Here is a 22,369-nt window from a genome sequence, read left to right on the forward strand (position 1 = left end):
TACTAAAGCACACACAGGCTATTCTGGTCAGGGAACACATGCTCCCTCTGCTGACTGGTTAATTTAATGGAACCTCAATGATCCCAAGATGTCATTATGTATTAACAGTTATTTACATTGTGAGAGTACAGCATAGGTACAGTCTTGTAAAGAAACTAACAGAGCCTATTTCAACTATTTATTTTTATCTGAGCTTGAATATTTACCTTCTCTGCACAGGAATCTAGTGTATTTTCATGTGAGCGTTCAGCAGAAAGAATGCCAGGTTCTGATAAAGCAACCACAACATTAAATCTTCCATCCATTTATAAAACCCACTTTAAACTTCAAGTGTGGCATAAATATTTTTATTTACAAAAACAGTGATTTTCCCCAGTTTGCAAAGTAGTTACAAAAAAAAAATCAAATAGATGATGAAGGCCCGAACATTTGTATACTGATAACCATGAATAACCATAATCGTTTGGGAACATGGAATAAGAGTTTTGAAGAAAAAACAAAGTGGCAAAATTGTACTTCAACTCAAGGTTTAAACATTAGGGAAGAATTTCTGTTAGTACTTACATCCACGCTTAATCTCAGCTGTGTTACCTACGTGGCAGAACACCCACCTGAGACACCAGCTTTTGAGAAACATAATTTTGTTGAACATTTTTGACTACCGCTTCTTTAGACAGTCACAGTACTTACAGATAAACACTCCAAACTCGATGGATACTGCAGGACTTGCACCTAAATGTGCTTTCAAGTCCTCACATCAGAGTGCTTGCACAAGTACATTAAGGCATTACGTTGTCAGATTTAAACATTGTTGATTCCCAAAGTCACAAAATACAATGTTTATTAATACCTATTAGCTGTGTTTGCACTTAGAAATGAAGATGTCTGTGATCTAATTCAAACATATTTATTTTCTTTACACGTCAGGACACGTTGTTGTCATCAGCCTGCAACAAATTCCAGGGAACACATGGTTCAATCTATGATTTGCTTTTTAAACAAAACGAACTAACTGGTTTAATGTTATCTTTTTCCACTCCAGGATAAAGATAATGCTGTGTGTCAAACTGAGCAAAACTAATGGGAAATTAGAAGTAGTACTCTTCTTACTGTGAAGTGGATTCCCTAAAACAATCATCAACTAGCAGCTGCAATTATACAACAACCTGTACAAGAGCATATTTATGAGTAACACTTACATGATAGAGTGCTACGACAACTCTTTCCAAGGACAATGCAGATTTCACCTCTGTCTCTACTTGAGAAAAGAACAGAATAGCCTATTTCTGTGTCCCTTGTACTAGGTGCTTTGCTGTACATCACAAGTTTTCTAATAACCTTCATAAGAATTGTATCTTCATACCAGTTCTAATGTGATTTGGTTTAGGCCCTTTGTTCCTCCAGCCACACGGTTAAGTAATTTCCTTATGAAGAGGTAGTCTAGTAACACATGCTTTACATCTAAAAATCAAAGCAATTAAGCATGTAAGTAAAGGCAAGGTATTTTCAGAGCAAATGGAACAACTCACTCAAAGCCAAAGGGATTCAGGAATACTGTTTAATAATGCTCCTCTTCACCCAATCACCCTGCAGACAGGCTCAACCCTTTCTAAGGTTAACTCATAGCCTGACTATCATTGTTTGTTTCCTGGTATACGACATTTTTGTCTCCATAGTTCCAGTCCCAGGAAGTGGGTATATTTTAAGTTATTGGACCCAAGCGACAAGAATTTCAGCATCCCTCATGAGATGCTGCACACACCTAAAGCCCTCCAGCAGTCCCCAACACAAAAACCTAAACCTCAGATGTCTCATGCCAATACAGTTTTGCTGGCACCATATGCTGCTCACTTCATTCAAAAAACACAACTACTTGTCCACCATCTGAATTGCTACACGTACTGCAGTATGTACTGGATGAAGAAGCCTTTTCTGAAGCAAAAGTTTTTTGTTGTTGTTAAGTTAGCATTCAGTGTTTGCAACTGTAATACTGAATTACATCCTGTCACACATAGTCGAAAGTATGAGCACTTAATAAGAAACTAAAAACTATTTTAAGAACAGATGAATTAGATGCCAAAAAGAAAAAAAAAAGCATTAATAAGTTTTACGTGGAGGAAAAAAAAAGTATATGGAAAGCTCCAAACCCACAGCTACTACAAGTTTATGCATAAGATCTACTCTGCTTAAAACTTCACTTAAAACTTCAAAAATGAAAACTGAAGTACTTTTTCATCTGTAAAAGTGCAGAAGGATAATGCATTCAGTGAAATAAAAAAAAGTTATTTGCATCTTCTCTGCCACATCCACACAGGTTCTCACACAACAGAACAGCAGTGAATAGCCCCATACTCCCAGTACACGTTTTTGCTGCCAACAGTTCCTAATGTGCATAAACAAAGAAAAGAGCCACAGGAGAACACCATATGTGAAATTTAAGCACAGTTTGTTGCAAGTTTTGGATAACCACTCCAGAAAACAGTATCACACCGTTTTAAAATGCACGGAAGTATACATTCAGAGATTAGAACATACATTCATTAAAGAAAGTATCTGTAGCTATAATAACAAGCTGATGTTCAAAGGCAAAATTAAAGAGATTAAACGTTTTAGTGAAACAACAGCACTTCTGTACTCCAAGTCAAATCTGAAGACAAAGGTGTTCTGTTGTATTTACCTTTAGATGCACTCTTTATCTTCTCAATCTGTCAAACCTCACTTAACTTACAGTCGGATTTCATATGCAGCATTTCATAGATCTATACTTAAAACAAAGTATTTATTCTCTAAGCAATAGATGAATGAATGCTTGAATTTCAAACGTTAATTCCTGAGCAGAGGACCACTGAGTCCCTTGTGCGCATTTGAGCCACATGTTGTGATACAAATCCACGCACCGTTAAGAGAATGCGCATTCACACTTACATCACTGTTGAAGAAAATACAGTTTTGTTTCTTAGCTTAGAAAAACTGTAGGAAAAAGTGTCCAACAGCCTCAGGGCTGCCTGAATCACCTCCCTTAGTGCTGTCTCTAAAACAAAGCTTCACATACACAAGGTGAATACCTGACACTGTCACATCAAATAAAGGTTTGGTAGTTTACTGAACTCAGCTACAGTGCTTCAGGGGAATGCTATTCATTTTCTATAACAGCAGGACTTCCCTACACTCCACACAGCTACAGGTATTACCCACCTGCCTATTAAGTTTTAACAGCCTAACTCAAATTTGTCTCCTTTGTTCAGTTGCAAAATTTTACCAGCAGTTCCCATGGAATCAGAACTGAGTCAACAATGTTTAGTTCAGCTGCATTGCAGTGAACTTTCATCAAAACATTTTTCTTCAGAGTGGAAATCCAGGGAACTGTCAACAAATTCACTTGCAGAAGCTTTTTTTTTTTTGCAGAACTAGTAAGTAATAAAAAGGTTTCTAGCACTGGTAACAGCTTGACTATCAAGGAAAAACAGTAATGGTTTCAATATCAAAGTTGGCTAGCAGTACAGAATAGCAGCAGTCCAAGTCTATTCGTTGTTTCTGTAATAATTTTCAATTGCTTCTGAATTGAAATACACTACAGTAATTGTGATATCATCTCTGTACATTCTTGCGAGGTCTTCAGGCAGTGTCAGCATTGCAGCAAGTTTCTCCTGGTCCACTTCCCCATATTCATTATTCCCAATTGCATGCCGTATTAAATGCGTCGCTATGTTCTGGTCCAGTGAGGTAATACCCCTGTTTTTCCTCTGAAGTAACAGGTTGTGCAAATAACCCAAATTAACTGGTTTCTCAAATGCCAGTTGTGGTTTCTGCACATTAAGCTCTGTAAGGTGTCCAGCTACTAGTTTTACAACCTCTTCGTTACTGAGCATTTCCCATAGTCCATCCGAAGCAATAATGAGAAACTTATCCTTGCCTCTTAGTTTGTGGTACGTGACTTCAGGCTCTGCTGTTAAATATGGGGGTGTATGGTAGTTTGGAGGAACGTAATGATAAATATTTAAAGCCCCAACATCACAGCTATTCTCAAGAACACTGTGTTGCAGTTCTTTACTCCATTTTAGTTGCACATCTCCAAAAGCTCTGGAGGGCATGAGAATCCCCAGTAATCTGTCATTCACAAATAGTGTTTTCTCTTCAGATCTCGGATGTTCTCTCTTTAGTCTTCTGATTTCAGATTCATCATAGGCATTGTGGTCTCGTGTTAGAGGGAGAGTAGACCAAGTTCCGTCTTCTTCATGAACCCCTAAAATTGCTCTGCAATCACCAGCATTTGCAACATGCAGGTGAACACCATCAATGTGGGCTACACATGCTGTTGCGCCAGAAAAAGCTACCTGAAGGGCAGTGTTTCTCACCAATTCATTTTCCTGGGGAGCCTGAACTTCCAGTGATATGTCCGAGTCTAACCGTTTGAATGCACTTATCATGGCTTCTTCCAAACTAAACCCTGGCTCAATGTCTAGGTCCAGTAAATGCTGCCAGTAAACTCGCAGGCTCTCAAAATACTGTGAAGTCATTTCTCGATACGCTACATCGTTTGGATGTTTGTGCAACTGCAGAATAGGAATAACTGGTTTCATGCACTCCACAGCAAGCTCCATCTCTTCCAGAGTTTGTCGAGACATGAGAGAAACTGCTATATAATGAAGTAGTCTTTCACTTACTGCCTGAGCACAAGCAGAACCAGCATGGCCATCAAAGACACCGAACATCATCCCCCTGGTCTGCAAGCAAGTGGCTGCACTCCTGCGGTCTTCAATAGGAGTATTGGATGCCAGTTGGTTACTTTCAAACTTCAACACAGAATTAGCACTTTTACAACTCGAATCCAGTATTTTATGGGATAATTCACCTGCTCTGAGTATATCGTTGATTTGTGATGGAGACAACTGGAAAGAGAACTCTTCTTCTTCAGTGGAGGTGTGTCTGAATGCTTTTCTCAAGGAGAAAGTATTGTCTAGGCTGCAGGTCCCAGCAGGGTAGAGAAGTGTTTTGGAGAAAACAAGCTTCCATTTTATTTTGTGTCTGTTTGGGACACATATGGAATACAAACGTCCTCTTCTTTGTAAAACAAAGCTGTTCCTTGCTGAGCCTAAGATCCAGGATGATACAGTTCTTGACATCATAAGTCACTCCACAAGCAGGAGCAACTTCTTTCAATCAAACAGGATGTCCTTATAGTCTGCAATAAAAAAAAAAACAAAGGTATACAACTTGCAAGTTTCACAAGATGCTTTCTATATGGCAGTTTTCTGTACAGCAATACGAAGAAGTCTAGAGCTCACAGAGATGTTCAAAACTGCTACGGATACAAATATCTAAGAAGGGATACAATTTCCATTACTTAATTACAACCTCGGTGAATTTAACTTAGCTTATGACTGTCTCTTACCAATTCATTCATCAGAAAAGCTGATTTTTATTTGCCAGGTTTTTGTTTTGCTTTTTTTTGTCATTACAGCAAGGCTAAGTAGAAGCTCCAACATTACAAGAAATGCAACTTTTCAGTGAAAGGCCTCGTGTAACAACATACAGAGGAAACAAACTCCTCTAAGTTTTTCAGCCTAAGTGGCAATTAATGGCCAACTTTTAAGACTGCTACAGTCCAGCTCTATTAATACACCTTAAATATCAGAACAAAGAGTACTCAAATCCTACAGAAAAACTGAAAGGAACAGCAAGCAGATTAACATTTTATGTAACTTGCCATGATCTTCTTCTCTGGAGCAAGCTAGCCTGCCTTTCTAATTCTGTTCCAGCTTATGTGCTTGACTCTTTTTATACCTTCCAGGCCTTAACACAGGTAGGATTTCTGCACAGCTGAAGTCAAGTTTTACTGTTTATCACAGCACTGTGCACTTAGACAATAAGGAAGTTATAGCACAGTTTTATTGGTGACCTTTACAGCTTCCAGATAGTCACGCTCATTTAAAAAGCAATTAAAACAAGCAGCAGTGAAGAGCTCTGCTGCCAAAAGCAGTGAAACCTGGGGCATCTGAGGTACTTCTGTTTCCAGGAAAGAGGTCCATCCTATCGCTTCCTCCTTTAAATCAGGTGTTCAAGGTGGGGGAAGCACAAACTGCTGCTAAGCACAACCAGATGCTTACTACACAACAGAGATTGCCCCAGGGATTTGAACAGCTAACCGTGTTGTAGCACTGCAAATACAGTTACTCCCAGAAGATCGCATTGGCAACCAGTTACAGTTTTCCAGGAGCTCTGCACCACTTGAGGCTGCTGCTGGCATTAGGTGCTCCAGGGCTTAGCCCAGAGGTGCCACGGGCCACTGCAATACTGCTGTGTTAGCAGGGCACCTGGAGAGAAGTAGCAAGAAGTCAGTCCAGACAGCTGCATAAAGAGTTGTTCTGAGAAACCAGCAGGAGCTAAAAACAAACTTGAACTATTCTAAACAAAAAGCAAACTGATACAACCCAAGGACTTTACTGAAATCCCATCTGGAACACAAAAGCGTACCACCATGGCCAACTGAGGGGAAGAGCAGCGAGCTCCCACCGCCTGGGGGCCCCAGGAGGACAGGCTCGGACTCACAGTTTTACTGCTGCCACCCGGAGGCAGATGGCAGTGGCACATAAGTCAGTTCACTGCTCAGTGCGTGCCCGAAGCCTCCCGGGACAACGACATCCCCTGACAGCACCTTCTGCTCCGCTGCACACAGAGTACAACCTAAACAAAGGTAAGGGGAAGACAGCTGGCGCTGCCCACTCCAACAACAGCGAACCAAAGCACAGCAGCAGCACCAAACAAACCTTCACGGCCAACCTCTCCCAGGCCACTGCCCACTCTATTTCTTCTTTCTGGTCCCAACCTTCTGAGCCAGCTGGGACACAAACAATGATGACTTTTGTATTCTCGACTGAAAAAGCTCACAGAAACGGCCCGTTACGCAAACCCAGCCCTCCCCCGCTCGGACCATCCGCTCACCAGCGGGTCGGTGTCCCCGCAGCAGCCGCCTATCGCTGCCGAGAGCCGCGCCCGACCGGACAACGCCGCCCGCACGGAGCGCACCGCGGGGCACGGACTGCGCTGCTGCTGCCCGGGACGAACCGTACCGACGAGCGGCCGTTGCTAATAAAGGCAACGCGCTGAAGCCCGTGATGCAAGAGCCAATTACATAAAGCTCAGCTCCCCGCGCGGCACGCCTACCGCTCCGCACCAACAGCGGCACTTCCTCCTCAGCCGCGTTAGTGCCAGCGGGAAAAGCCCGAGCTGCCCCGCACCGCGGCCCGGAGCCCTCCGGGCGGCCGCAGGGAGCGGGGGAGACCGTTCCCCAACAAAGCGCCGGACACCCACGGCGTTAATTGCGCACCTCCCCTCCCTGCCGCCACCCCACCGTTGTGCCCGAGCCCCCGGTCCCGCGCACCCACCTCACCCCCGCGGCTCCGTCCCCCGAACGCGGGGCGCACAGCCACCGCCAAACGGCCGCCGCCCGCTCCTTCCGGGCCGTCCGGCGCGGTACGGCGCTGGGCGCTGACTGACGGCCCCGCCGCCCAACCCGCGCCGCCGACAGCGGAGCCGCCCCCCGAGCTCCGCCCCGACGGACTGCGGCGGCGGGGCGGGGCCGCGGGTTCCTGCGGGGACGCGGCGGGACGGGCCGAGAGGGGCGGTGGCTGAGAGCGGGCGGGGCGTGGAGCGCCGTGCCCGGCCCTGCGCCATGTTCTCCTCCGCGGTGCGTGCCTTCGGGAGCGAGCTGTGGCCGCGGAGGGGCGAGGTACAGGCCGGGGGGCGGCGGTCCCACGTCGTGCCGGGCCGGTGCCGCCGGCTGATGGTTGTCAAAGTTACAAAGCGCCTTAGAAAGCGTCAGGCCCTGTAAGCTAGGAACAAGCACAGCTGCAGCTCACGTGGCAGGCTCCCGCTTCCCGTGCCCGCTCTCTTGCCCGAGCTAGCGTTTCCACTGAGCCATCGTGCAAGCCGAGCACGCCAAGGAGCGGGCCTGCAGCACGGCGGTGAACGAGTGCGCCTTGCGGAGCCGTCCCTGCCTCGGTTTGTAGCAGGGATTTAGCGAAGGCGGGCGTTTGGTAAGACCAGTTCAGTTTGGATTCTACTGGCTGCTGGTAGCAAAGCGTTCCTCTTGTTAATAATGCCTTGCGGGTGTCCTGCGTGAGGGAAATGCGTCCCCCGGATGGTCTCCAGTGGGAGACGTGTGGCCATCGTCACGAGTCTGAGCTTTGGCTGCTCCTGCTTTGGTTTGGTTTTTAAGTAGTATCAGTGAAAGTTGGTTTCATGTCAACAGGAAGGCCAAAACAAGGAAAAGAGTGAGGTCACTGTAGAGGAAAAAAATCAGGACGTTATTTTAGCATCTGTGGAAATGATCTTTTGACACATTGCTGGATTGAAGAGGTCCTCCATGTCAGCCCTTACCAACCCACCGGCTTCTTTAGCTTTTGTGCCATTGCAGCAGTGATAAAACCTCATCTGAGAGGTGTGAGGAAAGAAACAGGACTGTTCAGGCGTGCAGTGTTTTTACCCTCAGGAATATCTGATGAGAACTGTAACCTTCCATGGAAGCAATGGTTTGGTTGCCATGGTGCTCAAAAACACAATTTTATTCCAAAGAGAAAAAGTGTAGTTGATATTTTCCTGAAATGGGGAGAAGGATTTAGTTTGGTGCTGCACGTCAGAAAACAGCCACAGATCCGAGCCCTGAGGAAATGAGTGTGTGGCCGTCGCACACAGGGGGTAGGTGCTGCAAATGAATTGCCTCTGGTCTGTCTGGGAGAACACAGATCAGCTGGGACTTGCCATGGCACAAAGAGCACAACAGTGCACCTAGGCTGGCTTTTTGAAGGGAAACGCATGCAATGCTTGGATGCCTTCCTGCTCGGGCCTTGCAAAACAACAGTTGTTTGCTAGGTGTATTCTGTGCTATGAATAGTGTCTTGCCTTTTATTTGCTGTATGTAACAGTTTGAATTTTCACAAAGGGTACGTGAGCACCTTACATGCAGGGATCTCTAATCAGCAATAGATAAATCAATCAATCAATCATGTATGAGACTGGGAAAAATTAGTTTTCACAATGTCTGTTAAAGCAATTGCAATTCCCAGTGTGGTTACCAAACAAATTTCCAGTCTCTGATCTTCCTATATAATCTAAAACAAACATGCAAACACCGGAAAAGCAAACAAGCTGCAAGAAATGTCAACAGACAGAGGTAAATGCAACAGCAGTTGGACAACTGTCATCCCAGCTCTTCGCCTTCATTTAACCCCTGCTGTTACATCAGCAGTGCGTCTATAAATGAGGTTGCAGGGGTTAAACTGATTACCCAATTTAAGTGACAGGGCTGGTGTGCAGGCATATATATACTTGCCGTGATTGGATCTTAATGTCACAGTCATCATTTTTACCAGATCTTGCTTACAAAGTGCTTCAAATTAAACCAGAAACCACTGTCACGTGAAATGCATGCTCAGTCAGGGTTCTGTACCTCTGTAAATGGGCTTGGTTTGAAGTGCTCCTATGTAGAAAAGTACCTTCCTTCCCTCTTCTCCAACTTACACCTCTTTCACCTCCAGCAGAGGAACTCCTGAATTCCTGTGTTTAATATTCCATTCTATTACCATGAGATGAAATCAGTGATTAAAATTCGGAGGTAGTGCAAGCAGTGTTACGAGGGGAGCAGCAGAGGTATAAATGTTCTCTGCCTTACAGCCATGCGGTAGTTCTGGAGGAGCTGGTCAGGTCCCATCCATCTACTGCTGTTCCCTTTCAAGCAGTGAGAAAACGAGGCCCAGCATTGCAGGTGGAGTGCAGCAGTGCGCTGTACGAAGTGGTCACCTTTGCCTGCAGAAGGAATTCAGAGAGGAAAAGAGCCCACCTGAAGTACAAGATGAGATATTTTTTTGTTCAGGCTTATCTCTGTTCTTGCTTTTTTTCCCCCCTTTTTTTACTGGAATGGTCACTTTTCTATCTTTCTGACCTCTGAGCACCTCCATGAGCCCTGCCTCATGACCAGGTGCCTCACAACATTTTTCCAATGCTTTTGCTGAGGTTAGCTTACACTTATCGTCACGAATTGCTGCTAGATCACATCAGCTCTATCACTGAAACTGCCTACAAACCTTCCTGTCTGCAGAGGGTAGGAAAGCTCAGGTGACTCTTGGCTGGAGCTATTGAAGCCAAACAGTTAAGCGTAATGGAGTGTGCAGTTTATCAGGGAGAGGATCTCTCTGGCCTACCAGTGAGAAAGAGATCACACGCGATGCAACTGCCTGTTGAGTTTGTTTTGTGAGATTAGTTTTCATCTGACAAAGAGGTTTCAAGGGCTGCATGTGTACAGCTGGCACAGGGATCTCAATTATAGCCACCTACAACTTCAGAAATAGTCATTGTCAAAGTTACGGTTTCTCTCATCAGTGCTATTGTCGCTAAGTAGCTTTAAAATGTTGCATTTTGAGTGTAAGAAACAGCGAGGAGAGGAAATAGGCAGCCACCGGGCGGCATTTCCAGCCTGGCTGTTACTGCTGTTGGATTTCCATCCCTGTCCCAAGTGCAGGGCAGCACGGCACGGTGCGCCAGGTCTGGTGGGACTGCAGCACCTCCTGAGCGAGCGGAGGCTCCAAGAGCTGCACTTGTCCGGCCTGGAGCAGAGAAGGCGCCGGGGAGGCCTCACTGCAGCCTTCCAGCGCTTGGAAGGACTTTATAAGCAGAAGGGAGATGTACTTCTTGCAGTGTGATAGCGACAGGACAAAGAGGGGCAGTTTAGAGCTAAAAAGGGGACATGAGGTTACACACTAGAGAGGAATTTACTCGGAGGGCAGTGAGGCACTGGCTGACACACATTACCCAGAGCTGTGGATGTCCCAACCCTGGAGGTGCTCAAGGCCAGGTTGGATGTGGCCCAGGTAGCAGGGAGGCTGGAACAGGATGAACTTTAAGGTCCCTCCCAACTTCAGCCATTCTGTGAGTATATTTTTTTTTCACAATAGTTTAAAAAAAAAAAGAAAAACACTGAGAAAAGCTGTAAATAAGATAAAATTGTGTTTCTAAAACAAGGTGTAATAGGCATCTCCGAGAAACTGAACACCCTGTGGGATTCAGCATCTAAAGCTCCTTACAGTATCTAAGCTTTTGCAATAACCTTGTGAGCTAAATATTACCCTTCTGTTGTTCATGAGTAAACCACCCTTAAATAAGCTTAGCACTACGTTCGAGGTCACAGGATGGGCACACTCTGTAGATAAGTTTTTTATTCTATTGGAGCAAATGGTTGCAGTTGGGAAAAACTGAACCTAGGTTTTGGCACACAAAGCCCTCATGACTCTGTGTGCGTTTCTCAGGGTGAGAACATGCTGCAAATACTGATCAGTACCCTGCTCTCTTAAAGCAAGTGCTGCTGCTGCAGTACTTCGGTAGTTTAAACTATATATAAAGTGATACTGGTTAAATTTCAATCAGGAGGCCTAATTTACGTCCATAAAACAATTTGGCTCTCAAGTCTGTAAGGTTCTTCTGAAAGAACCTTTGTTTTAGAAGGTCTTTCATGTTACATGTTATTAGGAAATAAATCATAGCGAAGCATAACAAAAACCTAACTCTGGCAGTGGGCAAGTCATTAAAGATATACAGAATGTCAAATTGTTATCCAAAAGAATGAACTACAATAGAAACTGCTAGTCCTACAGGATGGGAAGAATTGTGGCACAGACCAGAAATAGCTTCTAAACACAAGTAGTAGAACAGATGCCCTGAAACTTTAGGGATAATGTATCTGTGTGTTTGCATTATTCTACTATAGTTAAATCAGTGCCTGTGAAACTGAAGTCCTACACAACCGTACCATTCATTAGTGTGAGATGGATGCATCAGTTGAAGATATCAAACTGTTTCTTTGTAAAGGGAATCCGAGACAAAGCACTGCAGTGCATAGAGAGAGCCTGTTCAAAATAAAGGAAGAGATGCATACATGATGTTTAAATATAATTTATTTAACTTGGTAAAGAAATTAAGATACATAAATAGATTTTTTGCAATAGCAGTTTTCAAAACTAGCCAAGTGACATTCATAACAGCTAAAAACATTGCATTTTATAATGATTTTTTTAAATTTCCTTTAGCATCTTCCATATAGGAGTCTCAGATTTAAAACAGTGCTGAATTAGCCCTCACAGTACCCCTGTGAGGTAGATATTAGTGTTACCTTCAGTTTATCAAAGAATAAACCTAGGAACAGAATGTTTCATATCACTGTGCCAAAAAAATTGTAGGAGTTTGGTCTAGAATTCCAGTCTTCCATTCCTTGTTCTGTGCTCCATGCTGACTATTTTTGCCTCCTTCCTGAAAAGGGAGAACCGCCTGTAGGTGTTGTAGTCCACCCTTCACACCCATCTCCCTCTTACTTCAAGATTTTACTTCAACGCTTACAGCTTTTGATTCTTCATTTAAGAAGCTGAAAACTAATAAACATCAGTAATCTGTCTGAAATACACAGATTAAGTAAAACATTTGAAACCTAGAAATAAAGTAACTGAAAATACACTGACGACAGGTACAGAGGACATCACTATTTTTTCTTACTGGACAAAGGTCTGAAGAATTTTTCCACTAAGCTGCAAGAAGCAGCCATACAAATACATGGCTTTTCTAACACGACTGTTTTGAAGATGTATCAGGAGTCAGTACAGATAAAATCTTAAACTTGCCAGGACCATCCCCGACAGATTGCCACAGCTATGGGATGATTTGTGCAGCAATGTACATTCAGTGCAATCAAGGTCTACCCACATAAGATCCTTAGAGTGAAAAAGTACATATACATTCTACAGGGCAGACACTGAAGGAGGTCATATTGCAGAGCAAACCACTTAACTGAGGTAGAATTTGAACAATTTAGATAGCCACAAGTACATACCTGAATTGCTACAGATGCACCTTCTCAACAAACTTAATGAGGGAGTTATAATTATGTATGTTGCATAGGCTAAAATAATTTATGTTTAAACAGTCTTGTGCAATAAACAACATGGCCTGTTTTGGATCACGGAGCATTTACATATTTGAAAACAGTTGTACAATAGTATCTTAGAACAGTAATTTTGAAATACATAGTTTTCATATCAGTGCCTTCACAAAGTGAATACAGAGCCTTTTTTGAGTACTGCTAGCCCACTTTGTGTCAATAGACAGCAAAGATAGTGAAAATCTTCTAAGTCAGAGGGAGCTCAGCAAACACTAATAAGAAAAATCTAAGAAAAATATAAGTCCAGTTTATCCAAATTTCAACTGTTGTTTCATCACATATTAGACAATCAGAAGAATTAATCATCAACACTAATAATTACCACCTATTTCCCATCTTATATTAAGTAGGATTTCAGTTTCCTCTTAACTCTAAGACAATGATCCAGATCACTATCTATCCTTTGCACTAAAAGGAGTTCTAGTTAAAAAGATCTAAGATCGTGTTAAAATTGAGTGATTCAAATAAAACACAGCATCAGAAAATGTTTGTCCTCCTTCAAGTACAGAGTGTTCTTGGAAATGGCTATCTTGCATGCTCCATGAGTGATCTAAACACCAGATTTATGGTCACTTGTGTGGAAGCTTTTAGATATCCCAGGGCCGTCATCAGTTTTCTTCAGGCCTTGAAGGAAGCTCGAACTGTTCTCCCCTTAAGTGGCTGAGGGGGGCGGAAGTTATTTACCATCTGCACCTTCTGGTCTTCCTCGCTGGTGAAGAGAAGCATGCGGAACTTCTCCAGCTGTAAATTCAAGTGAGATAATTTACTGCTTAAGAAGGCAATTATTAATAAAGTTTTTGAAAAAAAGATCAAGGGAAAACATTCAGTACATTAGCCTGTTTTTAAAATATGTTTAAACAAATAATTTAATAGTATTAAAGAAAAAAGTAGAATCCCTGGATGTTGAACAGGCTGACTGTTCACAGACTTACAGTCTTCTAACTTGACCCCATTGCAAAGCAAAACAGTCATTGCTTGTAGATACACAGTGTCAAAACCTGAAAGAATGAGGAGAATGTTGAAGTTTACCTGCTTCTCAGAAATACTGATGGGTTCTTTCAGCACTACCCATATTACACTCTCATTAAGGGGTGGTGTCGTCAAAGATCCAAGGTACGTCCAATAATCTAGACTCAAAGGCAGGAGACATTTGGGGTTGAAGCTTCTAAATTGAGCTTTTGTCCCCTGGAAGACAATTGATACTTTAAATTTCTTTTTTTTTTCTTAAAAAAAAAAACAACCTTTCAAATGCAGATGAACGTCTTTCTGAAACAACAACAAAAAGCTAGAGTGATCCTAAGGAGTGGGGAAGAAGAGTGTGTAATGATTCAGTTGCTTCATAGCAGCTATTACCTAAGTGTAAGCCTGAAGACAGAATCAGAGAACTATTACATTCTATTGTGTGGCAAGTGTGACCTCTGCTGCTGGCTGATGGAGTTGATGTTTCTGCACTGTGGCCTCTACAGAAGTTCAGCTTTTGTCACAAAATATCCAAAAATAGTGTAGGAAGTATATTCCGTATATAATGTTCAGTGTGATCTATAGATATCATGGCAAGATTCCTCATCTTGTTACTTGCAATTTTTGATGCAATGCATCTATTTCAGTAGAAAATCTGAAACTGTGGAAAATGGGGCATAAGGCAACAGTACTCTGGGAGAAATATCAGCTTTAACAATCAGTTGTCTAAGTCTAAAAGCAAAGCAGAGTGCATCAGCCAAAAGGCGAGTACAAGAGGTGCTCTGTGTAAAGCAGTGATCGCCTCAACCACCACAGTCTAGGACTGGATTTTCCAGCCTGTCATTGTATTCAAAAACACCTGAAAGGTATGTAGTCACTCACAGAAATCACTGTCCAGCAATCTGTGGAGCTGCTAATCAGGAGCAGACAGAGCAGTTTACTCCTGGTGGCAAGCTAGCAGACCTTCCATCACTACAACTGAAGTATAACGCTTTCTTTCCTTTAAGTGGAAGAAATCACTTACTGAACATTTCACTGTGTCTACAGCCTACATATGCTGTATAGTTGCCTTCATTTTCTATATTTCACAAGCATGCATAAAGGAACAAATAATATGCCTATGCTAGTATTAGATAGAATTTACTTTGTGTATTAAAACTTACACATCTACAAAGTGCATTAATAGCCCATATAAATCCAGAGAGGATAATATTTGTGATCATCTAATTGGTCTGCACTTGACAAAGTGCAGCAGATATCAACATTGATATCTCTTGGACACATCTGGTAAGGTACCTTGAGTTATCACTCCGAGCATAGACAGACTAGTTCCCCGTGATGATCGTCCCCTTTGCAGAGGGATTTCTGCAGAGCTTTGCAGCAGAAATAAGCTCAACAGTGAGCTTTGATTTTCTCAAGGTTAGGCTTTGTGGAAACTGATTGTTTTGCTGAGTGTAAGAGCAAGCCTGATGAGTCATGGAACTTTTGACTTTAAATACTTCCTGAAAGGCAGGACCTCTGAAGGACCAGTGGGGTCAGTACAGCCTTGGGAGGCACCAGAGGTTAGGCAGACATTGAGGTCTGGAGGTGAAGAGAGCAGAGATGTTGCGAAGGAAGAATACAACTACAGAGATGTTCTGGTGATGGGAGGATTTGTGGTGGATGGTTTTCCATTTCTGTTTGTCTCAAACATGACTTGTTTTTAATGATATCCCAGAAAGAAGAAAATCTAAACAGCAAAAAACTTACTTTAAATTTTACCATGTACAAAGCGTCAGTGAGTCTGTTCATATTGGCATGTTCTTTTCCAATCTACAATAGTAAGACAGGTTAAATAAGAATGACTATAATTATGCTTTGAATAGGTAGCATACTGTTTTCTTATCTGAATCTCAAGATTTCTACTAAAGTAGGCTTAACAGCAATTTGCAGCGAGTTACTGCTTTCAGTAAGTCATCTGTTTTCCCTGAGCACCTATCAAATACGTAGCACAGTTCTCAAACATTTGACAGTATAATGCTTTTCATCATGTAAACATGCTATTTTTGTGATTGTTACCTCCAAGAAAACACCAACTACAGCCAAGCCATCTGGAGCTGCTGCTGCTTCTCCAAATGTTGCATACTTCTTGGCATTCCAGTGAACTAAGTGGAGCTTTAAAGGAAAATGAATAAGAATTAAACACATTAGTGATAAAAACTGTCGATATAGGTTTTCAGATGTTTAATAATTATGGGAAAGGCCTATGTCTTGTCCCAGCTCCGCAGAAAATTCTCAAGAGCCTCCCAACAAAGCCATCTCAAAGCTATAGATGGCATCAGCCATGATCATTTCACAGGCTGTGATCCTCAGCTGTAGTCAGGTTAACTGTGCCAGGTTGGTAGAGATATACTCTGCTTTGCACTGTCACGTTTGCCAGTATAACCTTCCTGTCTGCGTAATGCAAAGGACATAGTTGAGTGTAGCAGACTAAACTACACAGCAGAGGACCATTGAAGGTAGAAGTAGCCTTGTGTGAGCAAAACAGCCTAACTGTAGGGCAAGCAGAGAAACCTGGAGAAAGGGCTGCACGTTTGGGAGAAGTCCAAGACAACAGATAAATAATTTCAGTGTAAGAAATAAAATTCTCATTGAAGCCTGTGCTGACTTAACCACACTGAACTATCAGAATCCTGAGGGAAATCCAGACCCCACTGCAAAGCTATTTGTCAACAGCACTTGCATGAATTAATCCCATCTGTAAAAACTGTTACCTCACATGGAAAAGGTTTGCCATCAATTGTATGCTCTGATCCCTCACTGTGCTTTGCCCCCCAGTGAAAGTGGAACTGCTTTAGCCGAAAGGGACTCTCAAAGGGACCACCGCTGATCACTAGGCAGAAAGAAAACAAACAAACAAAAGTATTCAGGGTTTTTAGCTTCCTGTTACTAAAGCCTAACAACTGTTAGCTGCTGGTTTGCGCTATTGTGCCTTTCCTAGTTTATAATATAAAAGAGGGATACTATTTATCAGGGTTAGATTTATTGATGGAAAACACCTGAATTCATGTAAAAATTAATTTGAAACAAATATTGAGTGGCTACTAACACAATTTCTTAATTATTTTTTTATTTTAAAGACACTTGACATACAAACATATGGTACCTTTGTTATGGTTAGGCTTCTCCTTTTTAACACAAAGCCTAAGCTGAAGACCAAAAAAATCCTAAGTACCTAAAACATAGACGTGCTACTTTAGTGCAGAAGAGCCTAAATACATTGAGAATTGGGTAGACAATTTGGCTAAGTATTTCCTCTGAAGAGTATTCTTTCCAGTAGAGGATATCTATATTCTGCCTCCTTTAAATATCTGATCCCATAAAGGAGGTAATATAATGCTTGTTCTTTACAGAACACCATTTAGAATCTCACATCACCTTACGAAGACAGGGAAGCGATACAGAGAAACTTCATACATCATTTAGAAAAAAACACTTAAGATGAATGTTTAAGATGCCAACCATAGATACTCTGTCAATGGTAATTCTCTTATACTTCTATACAGCTCTAAGCCAATTAAGTTTTGCTCAGCAGATGAAAACTCAAAGTTTTTAATTAAAGAAAATGAAGTACACTTAGCATGTGTAAGCTCATTCCAGTCTATAACATCTTATTAAAGAAAAGTAAAGATGCACCATTGTGTGTGCTCCCACATGCATCATTCCAGCTGTTCATTGTACATGAGACTGGCCTTCCCACAGTGCTACTCACAGTATTGAAGTTAAATACACACTGTCCAGTATGTTTTGCTGGACTTAATCGAATGCATTGCCTGTTCCAATGCATTAAGAAATCAAGCTGTGTTGGATTGCTGTCAGAATTCTGTTGCACCATTTATGCAAAGCTATGAGTCACGAAATCTATTTCAAATCACCTAAAAACTCTTAAACCATGTTTGTGCTCCTAGCAATCCTCTTCCTGCTAAGTGCTATTAAAGCATGGCACATGCATAACATAAGAAGGGCAGAGGTCTTAATTGCTGCTTGTGCTCTCAGTTTATCTACAATGATGCATAATGCTCTTAAATTAAACTTCTAAAGCTGGATAAAGTTCACTGGTGTGTAGATATAGTTCAACTTAGAACTGCGTGAAAGTAGTTAGCAAGCTAGGATAATATTTCCAGATAAATTTTAAAAGTTCTCTGCAGGATGATATCATAATGCATTTTTATGCAACAAGCTTTTGGAAAATGAGCACGCAGTCTTCCTTTCACATTCAGTAGCTACACTTGAAAACCTGACCATTAATTCAGGCCACTGTTCAGGTCGATTCAAGATGAGGAATGCTAGAATTAAGTAGCAGGAATTTTAATCCCCTGACCCTACTGCAAGGGGTTTCCAACACAGACAAGTAACTTGGTATCCTAAAGTCCCAAGGTATCCTATTTATCTAGGATTGATAAACACACCCAAATAGAAGGTGAAATCAATTGATAGATTAAAAATTATTCAGAGTATTTTTAAATGCACTCTTCTCTATTTATCAGAGATACTTTATCTCCACTTCAATGCTGCATTTATTGGCCTCCTTCCTTCCCCTCTCCCAGATGTAAAAGCAAGGTTTACCATGGATGTAGAATTAATAGAAGTAATCTGATTTATATTTTCTGCCAAGAGCTAGAGAAAATATATACAATGGCAACATCCACAAGCTGCAGCCAAATCAAAATAAGCTGAAGACTGCTATTTCTAAAGAAGGTGTACTGCTATGAGGCAGTGAGGATAGAAGAAAACAAGCTAATAGGGACTGGCCCAGATAAAAATAGGTCTAGTACAGTACAGTTATGATGGCTACACTGTATGACCTCATCTCTGATAATCCTCTTCCCTTATCCAGCCTTGTGGATGTAAACCGGGGAGTGAGCCAGACAGCCCTTGCATCTTGATGTGGACTATCACGGAAACAGTGCACTGAGGTGTGTACGTACCTACACTCCTGCTGGTTGTGGTCTAGGAGTGCTGGAGATCTGCATGGATCCCCTCTCTAGCAAACTGATAGTCCCTATTTAAAAGGAACCCCTGCAAACAGATTTTCCCAGTACAAATGCTTTCCAGGTATGAAGTGCTGTTAGAGAGGCTCAAGTGAAGATAAGGAATAATGCTCAAGCAAACAAATATAAGTGGTTTTGCTTGCATACTTTGTTCTAAACTGAAACTACAAATTGCATAAAGTATACTATAGAGGACGTACTTCATTGTTTCACTCTCTAAGTCATAACATGTCATTCCAAGGTACTTGGTTACGCATTAGTCTCACCTGTCTTGTCATCAATGTCTTCAAACTCAACCATAACTGAATGGCCGTTGTTGGAGATGTTGAGAGATGTACAGGACTCATAGGAGATAACAAGCGGCATCAGCTTAGGGTCATAGACTGCTTTTGCAGAAATTATATCAATGGGTGATTGACGGTTCCCTTGGGCAATGGGATAAGACTTGTGCCACTCCGCAGGTCCTTCAAAACCAAAGAAAAGAAAGAACCATTATTTTCTTCCTACTACAGGCACACAATTATTTCAGGATTTCATGAGGCTTGAAGTAAAGCATGCTGAGCAGGAGTGACTTGAAAGTTTGGCATTTGACAAGCTCATTTAAATTCTAAGCTTTGTGTTTTTATTAGCACAGTGTGCAACTAGATGGGGGATTGAAGCATGGTATACCAAATACATTGGAGAACCACAGCACATCCACAGTCTGCTGCACCTTCATCTACTTGTGCCACTAATCTTTTGTGCAGTCGGTAATTACATTTTTAAGGTCTCCAAAGTCCTTCCAAGGTGTATGCAGATGTAAGCACACTCATAGGCACACATACACTCCCTCAAAGAAACAGCATTTAATTCTTCCTAGGGAAGATAATGTAAAAGCTCCAGTGATTCAAATTAGATGCAGATGACTCAATCTCTTTGCTACTGACTATGCAGTTATTTTTAAAGTCACTTTAGGATTGCAGTAAATCTTTGGAGCAGCTTCATTCTTCACTCATGCCCATTATGATATCTTTCTGCCCTGAGCAAGAAGTACAGCGTGATAATTAACACTTCTGGACTTGCTGAACCCAATAGAGCAGGGTGAAAGACCAATTTAGTAACTTTGCTCTCTCCTGCCGGAGCTGGAACACCATCATGCTGTTTGAGATAATAAAAGCCTCTATGTATCAGAGAACTACTTCTGAGCCCCTTTTCCACTTCAGTAGTGCAGGAAGTAATTCTATCCTTCTACTGCTCATATTCAGGAAATGCAAACATTAACAATTTCACATGAAGATTCCAAATAATTTTTTTTAAAGGTACCATTCTCACATAATTCCACAAACTGTTTTTTTTTATTTTATTGTTTAATAAGCAACCCTCTTCAAGAGTAACTTATTCAGAGAGTGATCCATTATCCTCTTATCTTCAAGATGTTCTGAAAAGTTAGCCTTATAAAATAGTATGTTTTCATCAGCCTGCCAGTACAGAAGATTGGAGTTTAAGTGCTGTTACGCAAGCTTAGGCAATATCATTTGTTTCTTATAAGCTCTGTTAGTATGTGTGGCTTTATTAACAGCACCTAGATGTCCAAACATGTAACGGCACCCACTGGCACTAAGCAGCCTCACTCAGTGTTCAGGTGAAGTTGGGTTTGGACTTGCAGCAGTTGTAGAATAGCTGCTGCCAGGAGCCCGACAGAGAAAGGGAAGGGCTCCTGGAGGTTATGCAAAAGATGGGCTATTGGACAACAGCAGTCATGCAGCCATCACGCTCTGCAAAGAGTACAGGTGGCATGAAGCACTGCCGTACAAATCTTTCAGTAGTTTCACACATCCTCTCACTCTGACACACAGTCCTGTAGGCGGGAAGCAAGGGAGGATGACTAAATTAAAGACTGTCAAATCAGAAAGCACAATTTGTTCAATAAGAGATCTCCGATACTGATCTGTACAATTTAGTCATGATGCAGAAATATATAATATATGCTTGATTTTATTCACTTTGGAAGCCTAGATATTACATTTCAACAGCCTCACAGAACCAGAAGATCTATTACTGCTCTACTAAGTCTTCTAAGTTCTAAGTATTGCTTTTGGAGAGACAGACAGTTAATCATTTTCATAGCAGCTTTTTGGAAAAGGACCCATCTGTAATATCTGCAGCCTGAGGATAAAACTGCTCAGCACTGCTTCCCTCCATTTAGGAGCAATGATTGCAATAACAAAAGGCAGCAGGAATAAGTTCGTGCATCTTTCAGATACCCCCTTCTGCAGGCAACCTATCATCAGTCCAATAATTAATTAGCCGCTGTTTATACTTGATGTTTGCAGACTTAGAGGTGCAGGCAGCTCTGCAGGATGCAGACAACAGTTCTAGAAACAAAACGAATGGAGGAACAACAGAAAGATACAGCATAGAAATGCTCTAACCTACCGTCATCCTGCCCATATCCCCAACTGTGGTGGCCAGTCATAACGGGACAGCTGCACCCTGCTGAGCACTCAACTCTTAGCTGAGCGCTGCCGCTTACCTGCCTTTATAATGGCTCACCGGGGGATCGGGTCAGCCCCTTAAAGACACAGAGCAGCCGGAGCAGCTCCGGCAGGACGGGAACAGCCAAGTTTCTCCTGCTGCTCCTTGTGCTAACACAGCGCAGGGAAAGGGAAGTGCAAAACTCGGGTCGCTGAGGTCCTGGGGCTTAGAGGGGAACCGAGCTCATCCGGGGGGAACTAGGAAACCTGTTTGGGAATTAAATTTAGGGAAAAAGAACCCTTTTTTTTCTCATTCTGCACAAGGAAGCAATAGCTTTCTCTGAGCATTTGGGCATGGTAATGTGCAGATTGTAATGGGAACTCCCCATTTCTGCTGTGTGCTCTACAGGGACGAACATCACCCGGCTGCTGCCTCCCTTTTCTTACTCTCTCCAGCTGCAAATAATGACAGATGTTGCGTTATTTGTAACTACAACTTTGGAAGCAGAGCTTGGATGAGATGGAGAACATTCTCATCTCCAAAAAGTGATTTGTGGCACACTTAAACAAGGCAGGACCACACCAATTTAAGATAAATTGGCAATCTGATATATTTCTTTTTTACATAGAAACCCTCAAGTAACTTTTTTTAAAGACAAGAATCGAAATAGTGTACTTCTATTGGGAAACAGACCCTGGCAGACTGGGGAAAGGAGATGGTCTGTGAATCAGTGATGTGCTGGAACCCACCAGCTGTCCACATCTACCTAAACCCACAGAGCTACAAGGAGATACACAGTCTGTGCTTTAAAAGCTCTTGGAACAGTTTTGTAGTGAGAAACATGGCTCCTTGGTGGCAACGTTATTAGATCTAAGGAGATGCCATCAGTTAAGGCAGCATTTTATAAACACAATATTGATTTTCATGAAGACAGGAGCACAGATGA

General features: G+C 42.2%; 3 protein-coding genes across 5 annotated transcripts in view; 1 reads left to right on the forward strand and 2 right to left on the reverse strand.

Moving 5' to 3' along the window:
• Positions 1 to 331: 331 nt before the first annotated feature.
• PDP2 (pyruvate dehyrogenase phosphatase catalytic subunit 2) lies at positions 332 to 7,490 on the reverse strand. Of its 2 annotated transcripts, none has more exons than XM_015292495.4 (2): positions 7,386 to 7,490; positions 332 to 5,182 (listed from the first exon to the last, which is right to left on the reverse strand). In XM_015292495.4, the coding sequence occupies exon 2, from the start codon at positions 5,124 to 5,126 to the stop codon at positions 3,522 to 3,524; it is 1,605 nt and encodes a 534-aa protein (XP_015147981.2). In that variant the 5' UTR covers positions 5,127 to 5,182; positions 7,386 to 7,490; the 3' UTR covers positions 332 to 3,521. The 2 variants fall into 2 exon arrangements, with proteins under 2 accessions (XP_015147981.2, XP_015147982.2); XM_015292496.4 differs by having other exon boundaries at positions 6,943 to 7,490.
• A 391-nt stretch (positions 7,491 to 7,881) lies between these two features.
• Positions 7,882 to 22,369, forward strand: part of NAE1 (NEDD8 activating enzyme E1 subunit 1) — a 30,110-nt gene continuing 15,622 nt past the window's right edge. The window contains exon 1 of the mRNA XM_015292494.4: positions 7,882 to 8,036. The gene's annotated coding sequence lies outside the window, so the exon portion shown is untranslated. The remainder of the gene's footprint in view (positions 8,037 to 22,369) is intronic.
• On the reverse strand, positions 11,928 to 21,461 carry CA7 (carbonic anhydrase 7). 2 transcript variants are annotated; one of them, XM_414152.8, is made up of 7 exons: positions 21,385 to 21,461; positions 19,236 to 19,433; positions 16,693 to 16,811; positions 15,998 to 16,093; positions 15,689 to 15,751; positions 14,009 to 14,164; positions 11,928 to 13,720 (listed from the first exon to the last, which is right to left on the reverse strand). In XM_414152.8, the coding sequence occupies exons 1-7, from the start codon at positions 21,422 to 21,424 to the stop codon at positions 13,598 to 13,600; spliced, it is 795 nt and encodes a 264-aa protein (XP_414152.5). In that variant the 5' UTR covers positions 21,425 to 21,461; the 3' UTR covers positions 11,928 to 13,597. The 2 variants fall into 2 exon arrangements, with proteins under 2 accessions (XP_414152.5, XP_040501875.1); XM_040645941.2 differs by having other exon boundaries at positions 21,381 to 21,461.

The sequence above is a fragment of the Gallus gallus genome, chromosome 11, assembly GCF_016699485.2.
Source record: "Gallus gallus isolate bGalGal1 chromosome 11, bGalGal1.mat.broiler.GRCg7b, whole genome shotgun sequence".
Lineage (NCBI taxonomy): Eukaryota > Metazoa > Chordata > Aves > Galliformes > Phasianidae > Gallus > Gallus gallus.